A 20950-nucleotide genomic window follows, 5' to 3' on the forward strand; every position below is an offset into this window, starting at 1 on the left:
CAAAATTCTCAAAGAGTGCATTTAAACAATTTTATGATAAAAACAAACCCTGGAGTCAGATTCCTGCACATCTCTGCACATGGGCATGGTAGTCTTTTAACAAATCTGGCTCTAAAGCCGCTTGCCCTCCTCACAAAGACACAGAGAAAAGTACTTAAACTATTTTTAAGATTTGCCAAGATGCTATAATCTCCAGATTGTCCAGTTCCAGGCACTGCCCTAAGCCTGGTAGGAACAGTAGCCCTTAAGGAGAAGGCCCCACCCGCAAGCAGAAGGAGGGGATCATCTCCTAGGAACCAAATTACCCTCAATGGTTGCCTTCCCGAAGTTTCTCAGATCTAGGACTAATCGCCAAGCCCAGGTGGCCAACCCTGCAGACTCTGCAGAGTTTATCCCCTTCCCTATGGGGTCTCCGCACTGGCATTTCTAACCCCCAACACAGGGCTAACCCCTTGATCTCTTATTGCCCCAGTATAGCTAGCTACATCAAATAAATTCCCTTTGTGCCTCTCAGAAGAGGAACTTAGCCAATTAACTGTTTAATTTGACTTCTGTGGTGAATGGCCAGACCTGACTTTGAGACTCCCCTAAGTTAGTCCTCTGTAGGCCAGGGCTCCTGCAACAAAGTTAGCTGAAGAGGCTACTACTATAAATGTTAATTACAGCATCATTCTGCCACGCAAAGGTGGAGTCTATAAAGATGGCGAACATGGAGAGGTCGGATCCAGGATAACAGAGAAGTCTTGACTCGTGCTCAGGAAGGCGGTCCATGTCTAGGATTTGGCTGCTTCTAGGAAGAATTGTGGGTCAGTGTTACCTTTGGGTTTCCAATGGGCATAAAGCTCCAGAGTCTGGAGGAGGGAAGTTTCAGTCTGCAGTCATGACCCAGCCACAGAGGAAGATGTGACTGTCTCGCCAAAAAAGGTACCAAGCCACGTTGCTAACCCAGACAAGACCTATGGGCTAATGTAAGTTATAAGAATTAGTAAAAAAGAAGCCTGAGCTAATGGGACAATCAGTTTATAACTAATGTAGACCTCTGTGTGATTCTTTGGGACTCACTGGCTGCAGGACTGGGTGGGACAGAAAACTTTGGCTGACAGATCATATTAAAAACTACTGAGTTATAATTTTCAAAAGGGCTTATGCTTCATAAACACATGTGTAATTGATCATATCTCAATTTTAAAAGTAGGACATGTTTCTCTCAATATAAAACATTTCTATTGTCTATTTCTTCATGGAACTGGAAATACATATTTCTGACTACATATTTTAGGAAATTGAGTTTAAAATTATTTTTCCCTCATCAGTTAAATTTCCTTCACCATTATCAACCCTTCCCTCGAGTTTGTCTCTCAACGCTTCATGTAGTAGAATCTTGACCCTCAGGGTGTAGTTGTAAAGCAGAGGAAGCTTTAATGGATGGGGTGGGTAAAAGAACTTAGTTAGATCATTAGGGGTGCTGCCTTCAGAAGGGACTGACCCAGTCCTCAGACGACCCAAGTTATTTTTCTCGAAGTGAATTGTTACTTCAGCAGCTGTAGGAAGCCACCTGGAGGCACAGGTGGTCCTGCAGTTTGGAGGTATACCTGGCTTAGCCACGTGGGGCTGAGCACCCTTGCCTGCACCCTTGCTTGCACATGCTCAGACCAGCAGAATGGCATTAACCAATCAGGACAGCGTTCAAGCCTCTCCACCGTTTAAAAGCAGCTGCCTCTGGGCTCTACTTCCTCTCTCTAAGCTTTCTCTCGTCCCTGCTCTATCTTCCCTTCCCCCAATTTTCCTCAATCAAATGCTCCGAATAAAGACGTGACCAGGGAAGGAATTCTCGTTTTTGGTGGCGTTCATTCCTGCTGGTCAGGATGCGCGTCGCAAGCAGCAAACCCAGCTCCTGAACGCCTCATGCCTCTGACTCACGACCTGCACTTTCTTTCCTTCATGACTCCCATTGTCCCATCAGAGGATGGAAGATGTTCATTCTGTGCTTTGAATTTCTAGAACACTGAAACAGAGAAGCCTATATTCTTTCTGAAGGACCTAACTCAGGGGTTTTATTGTAGAGGTAAAAGAAAGTGTATCAGGACACCTCTACACTTAGTAGACTAGAAATCTATTGTCCCATGTTAATAATTAATCCAACTGATTTGCATGGAACTAGAATCAATGCTGGATTCTACTCTGAGTCCTACCAAGTATATTACAGTAAATTAGGACCATGGAAGCTGAACCTAATAATTTGTTATCACTTTCTGGTGTTTAGAGTCAGGCCACTAAATCAGTTTCACAGCTATTGGGATTAAGGTTTTGAGAAGATTGACATCTGGTTACCTATTTGGCTTAGCTGGCTGGTTTTGAAGTTTGAATTCTGGCTTGGAATGTTAATGGAACATGACATTACAGGAGGGAGCATGTTCACATGGAGAACCACACTAGTGCTGAAGAGGGACAAGTGACTGTCTCTAGGCTGAAGAGTTGAATCTCTTGTGTAACAGACGGAAGTGTTTTTGTTTCCCCGTGCCCTGATTTGATATAGTGTATCAGATTATCCAAACATCAATGGGATTTTATTAGTATGCAAATGGCCTTGTAACATCGGGATTGTGTATTTGAAATTAGCCAGTGAAAAAGTGAATTTATAGTTTTTTTTTTTCATACAGCTTATACTTTGAAGGGGAAATTTCTGAAAAAAAAAAAGTGTAGTATTTGATAGGAAAATGTGACCGGTACAGGATAAAATCAAAGAAACATCTCTTGTGAGCTGAGATTTGGTTACACATGTCAGAGTCCAGTTATTATGAACTGTGTCCCTCTCCATCGCCTGTGCGACCCTCCCGGTGCTTTTACAAAGGATGTCAAACCTAAGACGCTGGCTTCCTGGAGAGCTGGCAGCTGCTCATGCTTCCTGGTCACCCACGTCTGCTTCTTACTTTAAAAGACCTGGGGACTAGAGATGGCTCAGCCCGTAAAAGTGTGCACTGCTCTTCCAGAAGACCAGAATTGCATTTCCAGAACCCACATTGGGTGACTCAAAACCTCCTGCAACTCAAAACCTCCAGCTCCACACACGTTCACTACTGCAAATCTTGTTAAAAGAAAACACTCTTTGATCAATGTCATTTTCCTGTATTTCCATGTTTACTGAAACCAAGCAAAAATTTGATGATCAAAATTAGAATATATAAAGGGAGTGGTTTCTTCCTCTTATGAACTTCTGATTTGACTACCTACAACGTTGCTTGAATCACTATATATAATAATATATTATTACATATGATATATATACATATATGTATATATATATATATATATATATATCCACTATAATAATAGAGGTAAGATCATGAAAAGTTAGTGACTGGAATTTGGGACAGAATATTCTTTATATGAGAGAATATGTTTGACTTCAAATGGTGTGATTTGGATTGGCTGGATTATTAATGGATGTATGCTAATTTCACTAATACTTGACTAATACTTGTTCATTGCCAGTAAAAGGCTCCACTACATCCAAGTAACCATGAAGTAGTAAACTTTATCGGTCTCAGTGCCAGGTTTTGCCACCACACATGTCTCAACCAAACCAAATGGCTATTTGATCTTTGATTGGATGTGACCCAAGAGATCACCTTGAAGACAAACAAGACAGGGAAATGTCTAAATACACTGATCAGTGACCTATATTGCCTCCTACACACATACACACACACACACCACACTCACACACACCTCACAATCACCATTCTCCAGTGGAAGACCAGCTTGCTTCTTCTTTCTTAAGTTAGAGATAATTCTTTTCCTCCCAACTGAGCACTAGGAAGCAGAAGTTAAACTTGTTTTCATTTTGTTCCTTCCTAAAAACGTATCTGGACAGAGAATAAGAGCTTATTAAGGAGTAAGCATTTAACTAGATAAATTCGTTTATTAAAGATTTTCAAGACTATAGCCTAAAACCAGGAAGTAAATGGATAGTGTAAGATAAGTAATAATTTCTCTGGGTATTAAGGTTAGTGTTGTATTTTTCTGCAGGCAACTCGATGTTTGATATTCTTAGCAGGATCAAAATCCTGAGGAAACATTCCGGGATGGCTCCAACAATCCAAGACTTGTGTTGTCCTAGCCATTCAGCTGGGGTTTCTTTGTAGTTTGGATGTAAAAACCCTTCTCTATCATCTCAAACATGATGATCTGGGAGGGAAGAAAACTGGTGGTGAGAATAGTCAGGCCTGGTCTGCACAAGATGAAGATACTGAAACTGAGAACAAAGGCCCATCTAAAGGTTGACGCCACCTCGAGGCAAGGCAGGGTAACTCACCTCATTGTCTTTTGGCTGAAGCCAGGGTCCAGGAAGGTACAGTGTTCTCTGAGGCCCAATGTGCTGATATCTTCCAAGATTGCGTCCGTTGATGAACACAAACCCATAATGCCAGTTCTGTAAAGGAATGAGGGGTTTGGACACAGGAACAGAAAGTGAAACCTAAGACAGTGTGGACTGAGAGCAAGATGAAGGAGTTCAGGATACCGAGTATGAAACAACCTAGAATGGAAACCATCTAGAGCATCTTCCCCACTGTCTGAGAATAAGCAAGAAGACAGTGGAGCCAGCCTTCCCTGGAGATGCTGCTCTCTGCTGATGAAGGATGTGTGCGCTGCGTTTTAAAGCAAGGATGTTTATTTCCCAGATAAGAACAAGATAAACAGATGAACAGTACTGCTGAGAGTGATGAAAGATACGTGGTTTTCTTAAATGACATTTGTATGTTTCTTCATTTTCTTTGTAAAGATACGAGTATTCTGCTTCAATGTACTATGTGCTCTTCGAATGCCTTGTTCTAGGTGAGGTCAGAAGAAGGCATCAGACCTTGGGTTTACAAACCTTTGATTATCGTGTTTAACCTTATTTAAATAAACCAGTTATTGAGGCAGAATACTCATATCTTTGTCCAGATTCTCTGCCTGTCTTTTGCCCCCTCCCTGCCTCTATCTAAACCATTCCTTCCTCCTCTGAGGTTGACATTTCAAAACAAAACAGTAGACTTTCAGACATTTCGTATCTGTGTAGACAAAGTCTTCCCCAGGTTAGGTCAGGGAATTGGCAAAGCCTTCGTCTGGACCAAGGATGAGTGTTTCGAATGATTGATCAAACTGTCCAGAAACTATGAACCACATCTTCCAGATTACTGCAATGTGAAGTCCTTCTCTCACACAGAACCCCTACCTAGATTAGCTAAGCCTGTCTCCTTGGGCAGCCCTGTCCTATACTCTCATTTTCTCAGTTACTGTTCTATTGCTATGAACTCACCATGGTGGTTTATTTGTTCAGTTTTCAAGTAAGGCTTTTCTCTGAGTAACCACTCTAGCTATCCCGGAACTTGCTCTGTAGATCAGGCTGGCCTTGAACTCACAGAAATCCACCTATCTCTGCCTCCTGAGTGCTGGGATTAATGGCGTGCACCACAAAAAAGCATTTAAGTGGGAGCTTGCATACAGTTTCAAGAGCTTAGACCTCAAATAACATGGCCGGGAGCAGACAGCAGGCAGCCATGGCGCTGAAGCAGGAGTACATAGAGAGGGAGCCTGGGCCTGCTGTTAGCTTGTGAAACATCAAAGCGCACCCTCAGTGACACACCTCCCCAAACAAGGCCACATCTCCTCATCTTTCCTCTCTTCTTGGACTAACGATGAGCCAACAGGGGCAATCCTCATTCAAATGGCCACACCCAGGTTTGTTTCTAGCTGTATACAATAAGTCCACCTTCTCAACTCAGATGTATAGAATAAAGCAGATTTTCCAAGTTGCTGATTTTGCCCATGTGTTTCCATCAGAACACACGTGGCCTGCTTGATGCCAGTTTTTCTGTCCATGTATCTGTCCTTTCAACATTTGCTTATCACTTTAGCTAGGTTTCCAGAAAAAAGTCACGCAGGTGCCAAAAGAATAACATTCAGCTAAGAGCTGTACTCTCACTGGGAAGAGCAGGCCAGGCCAGAGGCATGCTGCCAGGAGAGAACTTCCAATGGGATTTCCAAGATGCTGGGAACACGATGGACAATGCCCTATGGGCACTCTCATCCTCTGGCAAACCTTAAGGGGCAGTCTCACTTAAGGTAGCCCAGACAGCTTCACCAGAAAGCTACTTTTACCCACTGTCCTGACTCACATCAGGGCTGCTACGAAAGAAGCTCAAGTTCATCTCTGTGAAATGTTCCAGTACCACCATCCTGGTAAGTTCTAGCCCCAACATATCCGTGGATGCAGAAATGGAACTGCCAATAAATCACACAACCTATCTAGGGCAAGGAATGCACACCCTTGTTAAGTATACAGGCTTAAATGTATATTTTCATGCAGGGATAAGACTTCACCCCTATCAACCAGAAGAATAAGCATTTCAAAACCTGGAAATCTGGATCCACTTAAGAGTAGTGTGGTGGGTAGAATAAGAATGAACGACCTGGGCTCGTATACTTGAATGCTTAGTCATTAGGGAGTGGCACTATCTGAGATGGTTTAGGAAATGTGGCCTTGCTGAAGGAAGTGGGTCACTGGGGAGGGGTTTTGAGGTTTCCAAGACCCTCACCAAACCCAGAATCTTTCTTCCTGACGTCTGTGGGTCTAGAAGTAGGAGTCTCAACTTCTTCTCAAGCAACACATCTGCCTGCCTGAGTGTGTAGCCATGCTCTTCTGTAATGTAATGATCATGAACTATTTTTCTGAAACTGTAAGCCAGCCCCAACTAAATGCTTTCTGTTAGAAGACTTGCCGTGGCCATGCTGTCATTTCACAGCAATAGAAAAATGGCTAAGACTTAGCAGAGGCATCATCAAGGTGGGAAGATTGGTGACAGGCATGGATGGCAGTGGTGGAGAAGTAATTGAGAGCTACATCCTGATTAATACTGGGGGGGGGGGGTGTTGAGAGAGAGAGAGAGAGAGAGAGAGAGAGAGAGAGCTGAACCTATTATGAGTTTTGAAAGCTCAAAGCTGACCCCTAGTGACATGCTCCCCTAACAAGACTACACTTCCTAAACCTTTCCAAATAGTGCTACTCCATTATTATGAAACGTTCAATATATGAGCCCATGGGGCCCATTCTTATTCTAACTATCACAACCTTACTGAATATTCATACAAACATAGGCCCCTGGATTTATTGTACCAAAGTAAAGATAGCACAGAACCAATGTACTAGAGACAAGGTTTTTCTTTGTTTGGTGGACGTTTGTTTATACCCATGGTTGCCATATAGACAGACAGACAGATTGTCAAACTTCTCTCTAGAGGCATCTGATGACAATTCTAATATCTACCATCTTCAGAAAGCAAACTCTGGCCCAGCTAACCAATATTGTTTTTGAGAAATAATAAAGTATTTGCCTTGGAACCAGGAAAGTGGATTCTGGCATACATCTGACAAAACATTTTTGCCCTGGCAGGGGATCATGAACACTTGATTTAAAACTCAACAGAAAGTACCTAACAATATGGCCTGGGCCATTTCTGTTCAATAGAGAAGGATAAATTCCTTGTCAAACTAGTGTTCAACAGCCAAATCACTTTAGACCGTATTCTGGCTCAGCAAGGACAAATACATTCTATCACAGCTGTCTCTTCTGTTGCCATTCCCACTTTTCCTAAAGTTAACATTTATTTTTAAAGATAAGAAGACATGCATCCTGGCTTTTAGAAATATCCCCCAAAGTAACACAATAAATAACATTGTCAGGGTTGTTCTGGCAATTTCAGTTAGGAAGCCTGTACATATTTGTATAGTAAAGCATTTTGAGAGAAAGCACATTCATGAGGAACCTCAGTTTAAGATGTATGCTAATGAGTGTGCTCAGTTTAAAGTCACAACTCAGTAAGATAGTGGACACGTTCCTAGGCAAGACTTCAAGGTCATGGGACACGTGCTTAAATTTTAAGAACACTTCTGGGCATGATCAACTTATGTCATTAAGATGGAAGACACACAAGAATGGCTCCAGCTAAGACCCTAACTAATAGTGAAGAGAGTGCCTGAACTGGCCTTCCCTCTAATCAGATTGATAAGTACCTTAATTGTCATCATAGAACCTTCATCCAGCAATTGACAGAAGTAGATGCGGAGATTCACAGTGAAGCACAGATCTGAGCTTCCAAAGTCCAGTTGAAGAGAGGGAGGAGCAATAATATGAGGAAAGGGGTCAAGACCGTGATGGAGATATATACTGAAGCAGCTTACCTGAGCTAATGGGAGCTCATTGGTTCCAATCTGACAACTGGGGAGCCAACATAGGATGAACTAGGCCCTCTAAATGTGGGTAACAGTTGTATGGTTGGTGCAGAGTGTGGTGCCAGTGGCAGCTGGACCAGAATTCATCCCTACTGGTTTAATTGGCTTTATGAAACCCATTCACTTTGGAGGGATACCTTGCTCAGCATGGACATAGTGGGAAGCACCTTGGTCCTTCCTCAAAGTGATGTGCTAGACTGTGTTGCCTCCCCATGGGAAGCCTTACTCTCTCTGAAGAGTGGATGAGGATTGGGTTGGGGGAAGGTGGATAGAGAGGGAGGAGGAGAAAGAGTGGAAACTGGGATTGGTATGTAAAAATGAGAAAAGATTGTTAAAAAGTAAATAAATAAATTCAAAAAAGATGAAGGACAAAAGTCCTTTAGGCATGCTGAACTTCTTTTTCTCAAAAATATTTATGCCCCTTATGGATACTCTTTTCATTTAACTAACTAACAAATTTGAAACTCTTGCCCACCATACAAAGATATGCTAAAAGGGAGACATGACCGGTTAGGTGTGCTGAATAAAAGGATCTGGGATTAGTTTACTATTTTATTACTATTATTATTATTGTTGTTGTTGTTGTTGTTGTTGTTGTTGCTATAAAGTAAGGCATAGGACCCCTGGGAACTCACATAATAATTTACTTCTTTGTTTTGTTTTATTACAGCATTTAAAGACATATCTACTTATGACATAAGTTGCAAAGATAGATGTTATTTTTAAGAAGAGACAATCAGAAAAACGTCGTTAGTAACAACAAAGTTAAAAATGTAAAGAAGAAACACAGTTGAAAGCCTCAACAACAGCCCCTAAGATTGTTTCTTTAAATAATTATTTAATTTAAAAAAAGATGAAAAGCAAAAGTCCTTTAGGCAGGTTGAGCTTTTTTTTTCTCAAAAAGGTTTATGTCCCTTAAGGACACTTGTTTTCATTAGTTACTAACAAATTTGTCACTCTTGACCATTATGATAAGATGTGCTACTGTTCATTCTAGAAAAGAGCCATGACTAGTTAAGTGTGCTCTATAAAACTATATGGGCTTCCTTGACTACTACTACTATTACTACTACTATTACTACTACTATTACTACTACTACTACTATTACTACTACTATTACTACTACTACTACTACTATTACTACTACTACTATTACTACTACTACTACTATTACTACTACTACTATTACTACTACTACTACTACTATTACTACTACTACTACTACTACTACTACTATTACTACTCGTATTATTATCATCATCATTATCATTCTAAAGCAAGCCTTAGGACCCCTGGGACCTCCTATAACACTATAATTTGCTTCTTTTTTTGTTTTATTACAACATTTAAAGACACAGCGTAGAGGTTATTTTTAAGAAGAGAAAAACTTTGTTGACACCAACAAAGTTAAAATTGTAAATAAGGGCCACAGTTGAAAGCCTCAACAACAGATCAGAACAAACAGAAGGGCTTCTGAAATTCAATATTGTGTGAATTATGCCAGCAAGGGGGAAAAAAAAGGAGGAGGAAAAAAGGGGTGGGGAAGGAGAAAAAAGGAAGGAGGAGGCAGCCAATGACAATTATGAAATGACAGTAGACAAATAAACGTTCACATCATAAAGATCACAGCAGGAATGAAGAGGAACGACATAGAAACAAACTTGGTAAAAACAATAGTAAAAATTCCCCCAATATTGGAAAAGACCAGACACTCAAGAAGTTCAAAGAACCTCAATTACATTCTACCAAGAAAGGTTTTCTCTGAAGCCAACAAAACTTCAAAGAGAATTCAGCATCAGTAAGAGAAAAGCATCAGGCTGCACAGAAGGGAATCTTCCATAGAGTAGCTGTGCTTTTCTCAGAAGAAAACTTACAGGCAGCAGCGAATGAGCTGGCATGTCCAAAGTTCAGAAAGAGAAAATACACCAGCCAAGAATACGACACCTAGAAAACCTGTCCCTCAGAAATGAAAGAGAAGTAAGTCCTCCCCAAGACAACAAGAAACTGAGGGATCCCAGCAGTCCTGAGAATGGGTTGAGTTCGACATCTGAAAGCTAAACCATGACAACTAAAACCAGAAAATCAATTAAAATGCAGGAGTCCCAGACACAGTAAATATACAGAAGGAAAAGATGAGAGACTCAACCCTGGTTTAAAAAACTGGTCAGGTGTGGCAGGTCATGTCTGTATTCCCAGCACCCAGAAGGTAAAGCCAGGCTCATTGCCACAAATTCAAGTCAGTGGGAAAGAAGTAACAAAAAGTAGACAAAAGATGAAATGGAGATAAAAAAATATAAAGTATCACTAAAACTATCATTTGCTTTTTTGGAAAGACAAAACTAACAAACCTTTAGTAGATTAACCAAGAAGAAATTTTACAATTGAATATTGAAGCACATTTAAATATAAATATGTACTTTGGGCAAACACAGATAAGTGGAATATGATAAGTTTGAAGGAGAGTCTGCCATTTGTTCTGTAGATGTTATTTATAATTGTTTGAATTTTCAATTGTATTTTCATATACCTTATAAATAGCAATAAGTTAGGATGATTGAAGAAGATCATACAGTTTTATGGGAAAAAAGGAATAAATATTTTTTCAGGTATATCATGGCCTTTCTTGGGTTTTATTTGCTTTATTTTTGTACATATTTTTTTATTTTCAATATATATATTATATTTATATTAGTTCTCTGAGAAGTTTATAAATATTTCGACCATATTCAAACTTTCTCCCCCAACTCCCCCCAACATGGCCTCTATTCCTACTAGACTTTGAGCTGTTTTGCCCCCCCTCTCAAGGTCAGTTTGTGCTTTCTAAATCTTGGATGTGTCCACCTACCACAGGATCATGGTAGAACCATGAACATCTCCCAGCTTCTAAGAATTGCCAATAGCTCCTGAGCTAGTGGTGGAACGTTATGCCCAGCTCTCCATTCTGGGATTTGCTCTTGCTTAGGTGTGCACAGGTCTTACACATGCTGTCACAGCCCTGCAAGTTCATGTTCTGCTCTGCTGCATCCAGAGACAGTGCTTCCGTGGAGTCATGCTCCTGCATTCATTCTGCCTCCTCTCCTGCAATGTCCTGGAGTCTTCAAAATGCTGTGCGTGGGACTCGAGAAATGGCTGAGTGCTAAGAACACAGTCTGCTCTTGCAGAAGACCTGAATTCAGTTACCAGCACCTATGTCAAGCAGCTCAAAACTGCTTATATTTCCAACACCAGGTGATCTGATTCCCTCTCCTGGCCTCCAGGACATACCACATACATTCCTGTATACATACATATAAACACACAAACAGACATTAATTTTTAAATTAAAATATATCTCAAAAGAAAAGACATATTTAGAACATCATAAGAGAAGAGAAGGCTTACTTACTGAAAGGTCCAAGAAGGTATCCTTGGGAGAAGAACCAGCCGTCAAGGTCCCCCTATAGAAGGCAGGACCTAAATAATGTTCTGGAGCAAGCTTCCAGTTAGCAGAAAGGAGCCTGCAGGAGGGTTTAAAAGATGCAGCTAAGGAGAACTCTTCCCAGCTCTCCTTACAATACTGACCCAGCATTCTCCCACAGAGGCCAGGATTTCATCTCTGTGTTTAACTGAAAGTACTGAAGTAGCAATTGAAACACCTATTCGCTTCTAGTGCTGAAGTGGAGCATCCGAGAACTGGAGTCTCCCACTGCAAGTGTCTGAATCTTGAGCTTTTCATTAGTACAGGACGAATTCATGACCTCTCAGGCTCTCAGGATGCATTGTGGGTAGGGAGCAACCTACCTCTTGAAGAAGCTCATCTTCAAGTCCAGAGAATAAATGGTGAAGTTTGTCAGCAAAGTGTCATTGATGCTAACATAAGCATCTAATCCTGTGGACAGAGGCAGAAAAGAGACTAGCAACAGGGGGCTGGATATTCATCAAGGTTTGAGAGAGAAATAAAGAGTATAGAGTCTATTTGTCAAGAAATACAGCCAAGAGAATAAATATTGTGCTGACCCATTGTCCCTTAAATTTTCTTGTTGTATGCTTTCGCACTACTAAAAGCATCTCCTACTTAGTATAGGGATTTTTCATAAAAGAAGATGGAGTCCTGATCTAAGCTGGGCCAGCATCCAACATAATTGTTCTTCTTTCCCGCCATGGGTAGCAAGAAAGGGCAGAACAAGGAAGAAGGCACGAAGTAACATTGTCACTCTTAGGGCTGAAGTAGCCCACTTCTAAGGGAATCATTTCTCTCTTTCCAACCCCCCAGAACAGCTATGAGCTTTAGGTAAATGAAGAGAAGCTACACGTGTATCTCAGCACGAAGCCTACCTTTCCATTCATATTGAATTTTCTGTGAATAACAGACCCGGCCTTGGTTCTCAACCAGGATCCTCAGAAGCTGACAATCCTGCTGAGGCAAACAAGTTAGTGGGAACAAAATATCTGCCTAGAGCTCATATTCTAGAACACATTCCTTTTTTCAGTACATCTCTCTGTCTCTGCCCCCCACCCGCATCTACACACACACACACACACACACACACACACACACACACACACACACACAGGTGTGCGCGCATCCTACTGGGCTCATCTACTCTTTATTTTTCTTTATTGCTATTCCTGTTAGGACAGGCAGAAAGAATCTTTCATTCTGCTTTGATAAGCAAACCAAACAGGAACTGGGGGTTGAATCGAACTCAAGAAGAACTTCTACTCTTGCTAAATAATTCATCCTATAGGTCCCTAGATCTCAAAAGCTTTGAAGATGCCTTAAGATTGCAGACCTACACCTTGCTGCTTTTGTGAGAAGCCCAGTGGGAAGAGGTGGCAGTCAAGCTCCAGAACCAGGCGGCCTTAAAGGGGCAGTCAAGGGTGTCGCCTGGACTGCGGGATTGCTGACCTGAATTTGAGGAATAGTCAGGTGATGAGTATCCTCATCCAGATCTCCTATCCTTGTGTCATTCAAGAACACCTATGAGAGAAGAGCCGGCATCAGACTGGTTGATAGGCCTGCCTGCAGGACAGGGCTTTAGGTAGGAAGGGGTCATGAGGAAGAACAAGACGGGTACTGACTTTGGTGCTCAGGTGACTGGAAGCTGAACAGGACTCCCCAGCAGACTGTGAGTTATAGCAAAACAAACCACGAAAGTGTATTTGGTTTGGCTGTAAATTTTCTATGCTTCCTTAATATTGGTGAAATAAATATTAGCTTATGGTGAAGTGTAGGGCCCCGGTCTCCCCTTACTCCCTGGGGTGCATCTCAAGGACAGTTTGGTCTGCCAGCTAAAGTTTCCTGCTGTTCCTGTGTTCTCTCTGCCATAGCCTGGCGATTTAGCTGTAGGGCTTTGCTTCGTCTTTAGTATGGTAATTTCCCACCTGCCTAGGAGAATACCTACAGGGCACCAAATTCTCTCTCCGCTGCTGTTGCTGCTCTCCGCCCCCAACCCCCTGCCTGGGAAGGTATCCCTGTTCCATAAGGCGCCAGTTTCCCCTCTGGCTGGTAGGGAATTCCTTTACTGGGGCCAAGGTATATTAGCTTTGCATTTAGCTGAATCAAGTGGCATTCGGTGATCTCTTGTCGAATGACCCTGGTCTCTTGTGTCTTTGTTCAATCTTCAGGCCTTTGCCCAAACTCGCATAAGGTACGGAGGCGCGCGACCCATACCGAGAGGGTAACACGAATTCGGCTGTTACAGTGAAGCAAATCTGTGACTAGACTCCTCAGAGGCAGAGGAGGGACACATGCCACCAGAGATACCTATTATTGCCCACCTGTGCTGTACCGCGAACGTAAGCAAAGAGCAGGCCGCCAGAGCAGATGGAAGTCTCATAGAGAACCAATCCGAAGGGCTGACCACTGCCGTTGTTTATTGGAAGATTCTCCATGGTTACCGGAGAGTATAGCGTGACAGGCTAGGATGGAAACAGGGCAGGAGCAGAAGACAAATGAGAGGAAGCTATGATCCTGGTATTAACACTCTTGTTGGTATTTGTTGGACCACACAGTGGTCTTCAAGATTTTTTTTGAATAAAAACGGTTGTGTAATAGATGCTATAACAATGCTTCTATGATAACACATTTACTAACCAAGAAATTTGGAGTAACAGGGCATTGTATCGACTGCATAACCACTATAATCATAAAAATTAATCAGCAGAATAAATAGATGTGTTGCAAAATAGCTGAACATGAGGGACGAATTTTCAATTCAGTAAACATTGATTTATACAGAGCATTTACTGATCACTGCTCTTGTCTAAAATAGCAACAGTAGAGGTGAAACCAATATAAATTATAGAGTTTATTTTCTACAGATAAGACAGGTTTCTCAATTAGAGGGAGAGAAAACACATGTAATTATAGAAAATACAGGCTAACTAATGAGTAATAAAGAAGATTGTTTTCATGGATTCATAGCTAAGAGATTTCCATCTGTGGATCCTATGATAACATTTACCAAGTGAGTCCTTTAAGCTGGGACCTTCCATGAAATCCATATCATGTTATGCCTGTTTTCTCCTTAATCCTGCAAGTAAGTTCTTTACCATTTTCTCCATGGAAACAATTGGCTCCTGGCCGATAATTCCAGGTTCAGATACAATGCCATGGAGTAATTTTCAAACTCCACCTTAGAAAAGTTCCTTGAAGAAATATCTCCTCGGAGACACACATCCTGCTCCCTTATTTCTCCAAGGCCCCACCCTCCACCCCTGTCACTCTAGTGCCCAAGCAGTTCTCACCTTATTTAAGTACGGTAGGATTTCAAATAATGGCAAGTAGAATAATAGATCCACAGTTGGATACACAGTCTTGTGAGTACGAGGAGGCAACCGAGGCAGGTAACCTGCTATAATGAGAATGGATCGCAGGGCTAAATGACTAAAGTGGACGTTCCTTTCTTCAAATATTCCCATGACTACTTGTGTCCTCTATATCCAGAAAGAATTAGTGAGAAATTGAGATTTATACTAGAACTTCTTTCTCTAAGGGAGATAATTGGTGCCATTTTACATTTTGAGGTCTGGTAGGGACACATATCTACGAAACATGAATTCCTGGTGGACACATATACCTAGTAACATGTGTACCTGTTGTACCTAGAGACGTAGAGAAAGAGGACTAGCAGAAAGCTATGTGTTACATCTTTTGCAATGCTGGTTTTTAGCTCTTTTCTAACTCTTACTGGACACCTAATTGGATGCATTTAATTAAAGTCAATATAATATGTTTTCTTTCTGCATATGCGGTTACTAAGTCACACATAATAAATACTACAGCTTTGCAAATGGGAAATTATTCGGTCTACATCATCACATAGGAATCCAGTTTTGTTCATTATTTTCATAGTCAGGAAAAAAAGTTAAAGGTTTAGAAGGCTCACTCAGTCCATCTAGCTTTTCAGTGGGAAACCTGGTATTTGATGTAAGATTGCCCTGCCCCTCCAGAGCTCACAAGCCTCTACCCCCTAAAAAGACTCCTCCCTTTGTTCCTCCTCCACAGCTATGGGCAGCCCATGAGAGTGCCATCCCCCACTAAGGTGCTAAGTACCTGAAGCAGAAGCAAACAGTTTCCGAAGCTTGAAATACTTTTCTGTGTAATCTCCAGCCTCGGTCAGCACGGCATCATAGTCTACAAGACAGAGGACCCTGTTTGGACCACACAGTCCTCCACAACAGTCCCTGCTTCTGCATGGGGACACGTGACAGCCCAGATCCATCCAAGTTAGGATAGAAGGAACCCTCATCCTCTGTCTCTGTCACATTCTGTAACAGGCTGAGATGTAGGTGTGAACTGTCAACCTGGAAACATTCCCCATGTCCTGTCTGCAAACATGGAGCTCACCCTGCCCTTTGACTTTCTCACAGACGTTCTGTCTCTTCTACCTGGTGTCCTTTCCCCACCCAGGTAGTTCTGATAACAACGGGGTCAGTGCACAAACATGAAGCAGAGCATTGAGTGCCAGGATTCCTAACTGCTAGAATGGCAGCTTTCTGGGCAGCAAAAAGTCAAAGAAGAAAGGGGCACAGACAAAAGCCTCATTGCTCAGCACGGACTGCCTGCTGAAATCTCATGATACAAGAACATGACTGTGGAGTCCCCTCCCTAAGATTCTAGGACCACCCATCCCAGAGAAGAGACCCCCACGATCATCACTTGCCATAGCTAGTCACAACACCTCGGTGCTGGTAGGCACCATTTATAAAACCAAAGTTGGTTCCTCCATGGAACATATACAGGTTGAAGGAGATTCCAGATCTGATAAATCTAGATACAGTATGTTGGATTTCTGTTGGGGGTGAAAACAGAGGGGAGACAGAGAGTTTAGGTGAAAAAAAATATCTCCAGCTTCATCCACAATAACCAATCCTTTTGTCTTTCTTACAAACAAGTGGGTGGAACCATCCAGAACCACTCTTGAAGAACAAATCCTGGTGCTTGAAGTACTTGTTTTTAAAAAATTTTTTCTCACTGCACTATACGTTTGGTAAAAATTGCATCCAAACTCCATGTATTAAGTGATCAAACTCTTGTCTCATAAATATCTAAGTTTTAAAATTATTTGCACATTACTACTGTACTGTAATTCTTTCCTTCCCAGGATGTCTCTAGAGGCATTGAGTGGAAAACATCATATCACTGTACTACACCTATGAATATTTATAATTTTTGTTACAAATATGCTTGTTTAACAGTGGGTTCCTGTTCTATCTGGCTGCTGGAAGAAATGAGAAGAAGGCAGTTTAGCGTGGGCCTTGACTCTGCCTGTGCTCCTCGCTGCTTGTTTACAAGACCACACATGGGTCTCTCTCTCTCTCTCTCTCTCTCTCTCTCTCTCTCTCTCTCTCTCTCTCTCTCCTGGATTCTGCTTTGCTACCAATCAAAAGAAGGCTTTAATTTCCACACTGTTACTGGAATATCATGACATCATGCCCTAGACACAAGTGATCACATGTCTGTTGCATGGTAGCATTATTGCTAGAGGTGGGGGCCTCTTTTGGGATGATGCTGAAGTTATTCTTATAGGATCGTTCATGTCACCAATATGATGTGGAATTCCTCTATGTATGCTGTGAATATGTTATATTACCATTGGTTAATAAAGAAGTTGCTTTGACCGATGGCAGGGCAGAATAGAGCTAGGTGGAAAATCTGAACTGAATGTAGAGAGAAAGAAGGCAGAGTCTGGGTGACACCATGTAGCTGCTGAAGGAAAAAGATGCTGGAATCTTACTGGTAGGCCACAGACTCATGTTGATAAATAGAATGATAGAAATGGTTTAATTTAAGACTGAAGAGCTAGCTGAAATATGCCTTAACCATTGACCAAACACTGTTGTAATTAATGTAGTTTTGGTGTTATCATTTGCGTCTGGGCGCCTGGGATGTGAACGAGCACTCTCCAATTACACCAACACTTAGGTAATTTTTCCTTTTCAGTACCAGTGCTATATTTCATATAGCAATAATAAAATAACTTCGTGGTAACCCACTTTTGCTAAGTTAATGGAAACTGCCAGGCATTACTCTAAATGGCAGCATTAAATCTTCCCCCAAATCCTAGATTCTCTTCCTCCCATTCTCTGCTTTTGGGAAAAGGACTTTTACATCTTATTTAATTGAGATGTAGTCTTGGTATGCCTTCATGGGTGACTTGATCCATGTCTACAAAGCACATTAACTAAACCCCGAGGAGACGCGTGCCTGTATCATTTATCACTGATGGATTTATGTTTTGTCATTTAGAGCCATCTTCTCTGGTCATTGTAAATTCCTCACAGACTAGTTTAACACATAGTTGCCCCACTAAGTCAGACCTATTGTCTCCTTTCTGGCTGCATTCTGGAGTCCCAAACCCAGCTTGCTCCTTTCTTCTCTCCACACCATTTCAGTCTCTAATGACGACTATTCCACTCCAGTCTGCTATGAGATCAACATTGCTTTTCATTTTCATGCTTTGCCTGGGTAACCTCACTTAACAGAGAAAATCAGTTCCATTCCTGCTGCTGCAGATGACAGGACTCCCTTCTTTTATGACTGAATAATGCTCCATTTTGCGTATTTACCACATTCTTTTGATCCATTCATCCACTGATGGACACCTGGGTTAAATAATTCCCACAGTGGGGGCGACCCACATTTTGACCTAGAAGTGAAAGAACTCTGCCTCAGGTTGCAAAGCTACTCCTGAAGCGCTGGGGTTGCAGTCCCATTCATTGACTCCAGGATCCCTTGTCCCATCTCCCACTGCTTGGAGGTCCCTAGTAATCACTACCCCTTTGTTGATGATGCTGCAAAGCCATCTTTCCTAGAGATGAGTAAGACATCATGCAAATGGCCCAGAACCTTGTATGGAATGCCGGACTCTTAGGGACACTTTCACATCCTCTTTTCCTAACTGAAAAAAAAAGGATTTCCTGCCTCTGCTCTCACGGCACCTGTCTCGCCGCAGTGAACAGCCTGAGAAATATGGGCTGTGCAGTAGTGTCTTCATTTCCACCAATCTGCTGGTTCCACTCAACTGTAAGATTCCCGTAGGGTAAGTGTCATACAATTTGTATTTGCAAAGTCATCTTCAGAACATGGATGGTGCTTGCAATTAGCAAAGATTAGATGGATATTTGTCCTGTGCAGGTATATCCATTAACAGAGAGCTATGTGAATGACCCACGGCACATGCTCTTCCTGATCAGAGTCAAAGTCTATGATTCACTTACCATTTGCACTTTTAACAATGTGTCTTTGCCCCCACGTGTCATACCAGCCAGTCCAGTATTCCATAACCATAATGGGTTTATCATTCTAGAAAGAAAGCAAATCAAATGCTAAGGGTACCGTGGGAAAATAAAGTAGAACAGCGGTACCATGAGAGAGAACAGTTGCAACGTTTCCCGCCTTTTCCCCAATGCAGACGTCTTCCTATTTTGATACAAATTCTCTCACACTCATATAATTTTTATATTTAAAGATTAACTTACTTTCTATATGCTGTGCTTTATGTTCATAAACACCAGTATGTGAGAAGAGGGCATCAGACTGTATTATAGATGGGCGGGAGCGACCTCATAGTACAGGGAATTGGTTCTCTGTTCTATATTGCTTGAAAATACTCATTTGATGTTTTTAGAGAACTTCATTCACTTGGCTGTCTACTTGCCTTACCTGTTGATGAGTTGCAGCCTAGGTACAACCACAGTGGGGTTCTGTATTTCCAGGTTTGAGGCTTAAACCACTATCTGACCTTGGTCAGGTCACTCTGCCATATGAGCTGACACAAGCTGACCCGAGCTGTCCTGAGCTGGCATTTCCTCTGTGTGAGGTTTGGACAGAGGTTCCAGGTGTTCTGGATATGCAATGTTAATGTAAGATGAAAGCCAGGGGGCAGCAAGTTCCAAGAAAATGTATTTCTAGGAAGAATATTCATGTGTTGGTTGAGTTTTTTATTTTTTCTTCTTCTTATAATTTGTTTCCTAGGATGTGTGATGCAGTTTCAGTTCCAGGAGTACTTGGAGCTACATATTCACTAGCTGGGCAAATTATTGTTCTGGGTCTCTGACTAAGAAAGAGTGGAGTAATATCAAAACATGAAGTCACCCAGTTTATGTGCTAGATTCTTGTGACTGACAGCTGCCTAAAGGATCCTTGAATTTTCGTATCATTTCTTAATTGGAATCATTTTGTCAAAAGTTAGTTAAATGGGATAAAGCTCCTCATGTATAGTCTTTCATCTTCCTGCTTAATAAGGATTCTGAGAAAGAAGCTGAACTGAAGCTTCTGACAGTAGTGAAAGATCTTATTCTGCTTGCTGGCAGAAAGCAGGAAATAGTGAATTGGTTTTGTGTGTGTGTGTTTGATTTGGTTTGGTTTTGGCGTTATTGTGTTTTAACTCTCTAAATCCATCTCCAGTCAGTGTTGAAGTCACAGCACAGTTCTCACCAAAGGAATCACTCCTATCATTTGAAATATAGACAGACATATTTTCTCCTTGGAAACTTAACCAAGTACTCAGTCCGGATAGGAATCATTCTATTTTGAGGCAAGATGTTCTCTTTTAACATAGTACCAGGTCAGAGGATTGAATGAGAAGAACTACGCAGCAAGACGTTAATGAACTTACGGTCAATTCTCATCTCCAGTTATGCTAAGCTAGGAAAACACTAATAATACAAATCATTCACAAAAATGACTGTGTTGTGTGTCTATTTTTTATTATTTATCACCTTATCTGGGTATACATTCCAGATGTTTTAAATATTTCATCAGGCACAAAAAAGAAAACATTACTAACAGACAGTTAAGGTTGGCAAGAGGCATAGCAACCCACCAAGAAAATTCTTTAGAGACTCTTGATGCTTGAGGCTATTCATCAGAAGATTCCAGTCATAATCCAAACATCAAGATAATGCCTGACTTTGATTAATCAATGCATTCTGGAAGGGATAAATCAATGACTAGTTTATATAACTTTAAATGAAATACATGAAATGCAATAAAAAGCATATAATAACCCTCAAAATTAAAAAAAAAATGTTCCCAAGTGTATTGAGAGCACTTTGATGCTGATCTAGGGACTATAACAATGTCTGGCATTATCTTTATAGGATAAAATGCCCCTGATAGTCACAGAAGACACAAAATTAGACATGACTAGAGGAGTGAATTAACCTCAAGTTGTAGGCATTGATTT

General features: G+C 41.4%; 1 protein-coding gene across 1 annotated transcript in view; it reads right to left on the minus strand.

Annotated features, from left to right (window-relative positions):
• Positions 1 to 3902: 3902 nt before the first annotated feature.
• Positions 3903 to 20950, minus strand: part of LOC125416069 (beta-galactosidase-1-like protein 3) — a 38420-nt gene continuing 21372 nt past the window's right edge. The window contains exons 10-20 of the mRNA XM_087905751.1: positions 18981 to 19065; positions 16424 to 16552; positions 15814 to 15894; positions 15006 to 15112; positions 14037 to 14177; positions 13165 to 13236; positions 12591 to 12669; positions 12057 to 12144; positions 11662 to 11773; positions 4316 to 4432; positions 3903 to 4188 (exon numbers count right to left, since the gene is read on the minus strand). Coding sequence (XP_087761877.1) covers positions 4117 to 4188; positions 4316 to 4432; positions 11662 to 11773; positions 12057 to 12144; positions 12591 to 12669; positions 13165 to 13236; positions 14037 to 14177; positions 15006 to 15112; positions 15814 to 15894; positions 16424 to 16552; positions 18981 to 19065 — 1083 coding nt within the window. The 3' untranslated portion in view covers positions 3903 to 4116. The remainder of the gene's footprint in view (positions 4189 to 4315; positions 4433 to 11661; positions 11774 to 12056; positions 12145 to 12590; positions 12670 to 13164; positions 13237 to 14036; positions 14178 to 15005; positions 15113 to 15813; positions 15895 to 16423; positions 16553 to 18980; positions 19066 to 20950) is intronic.

The sequence above is a fragment of the Myodes glareolus genome, chromosome 4, assembly GCF_982192425.1.
Source record: "Myodes glareolus chromosome 4, mMyoGla1.1, whole genome shotgun sequence".
Taxonomy (NCBI): domain Eukaryota; kingdom Metazoa; phylum Chordata; class Mammalia; order Rodentia; family Cricetidae; genus Myodes; species Myodes glareolus.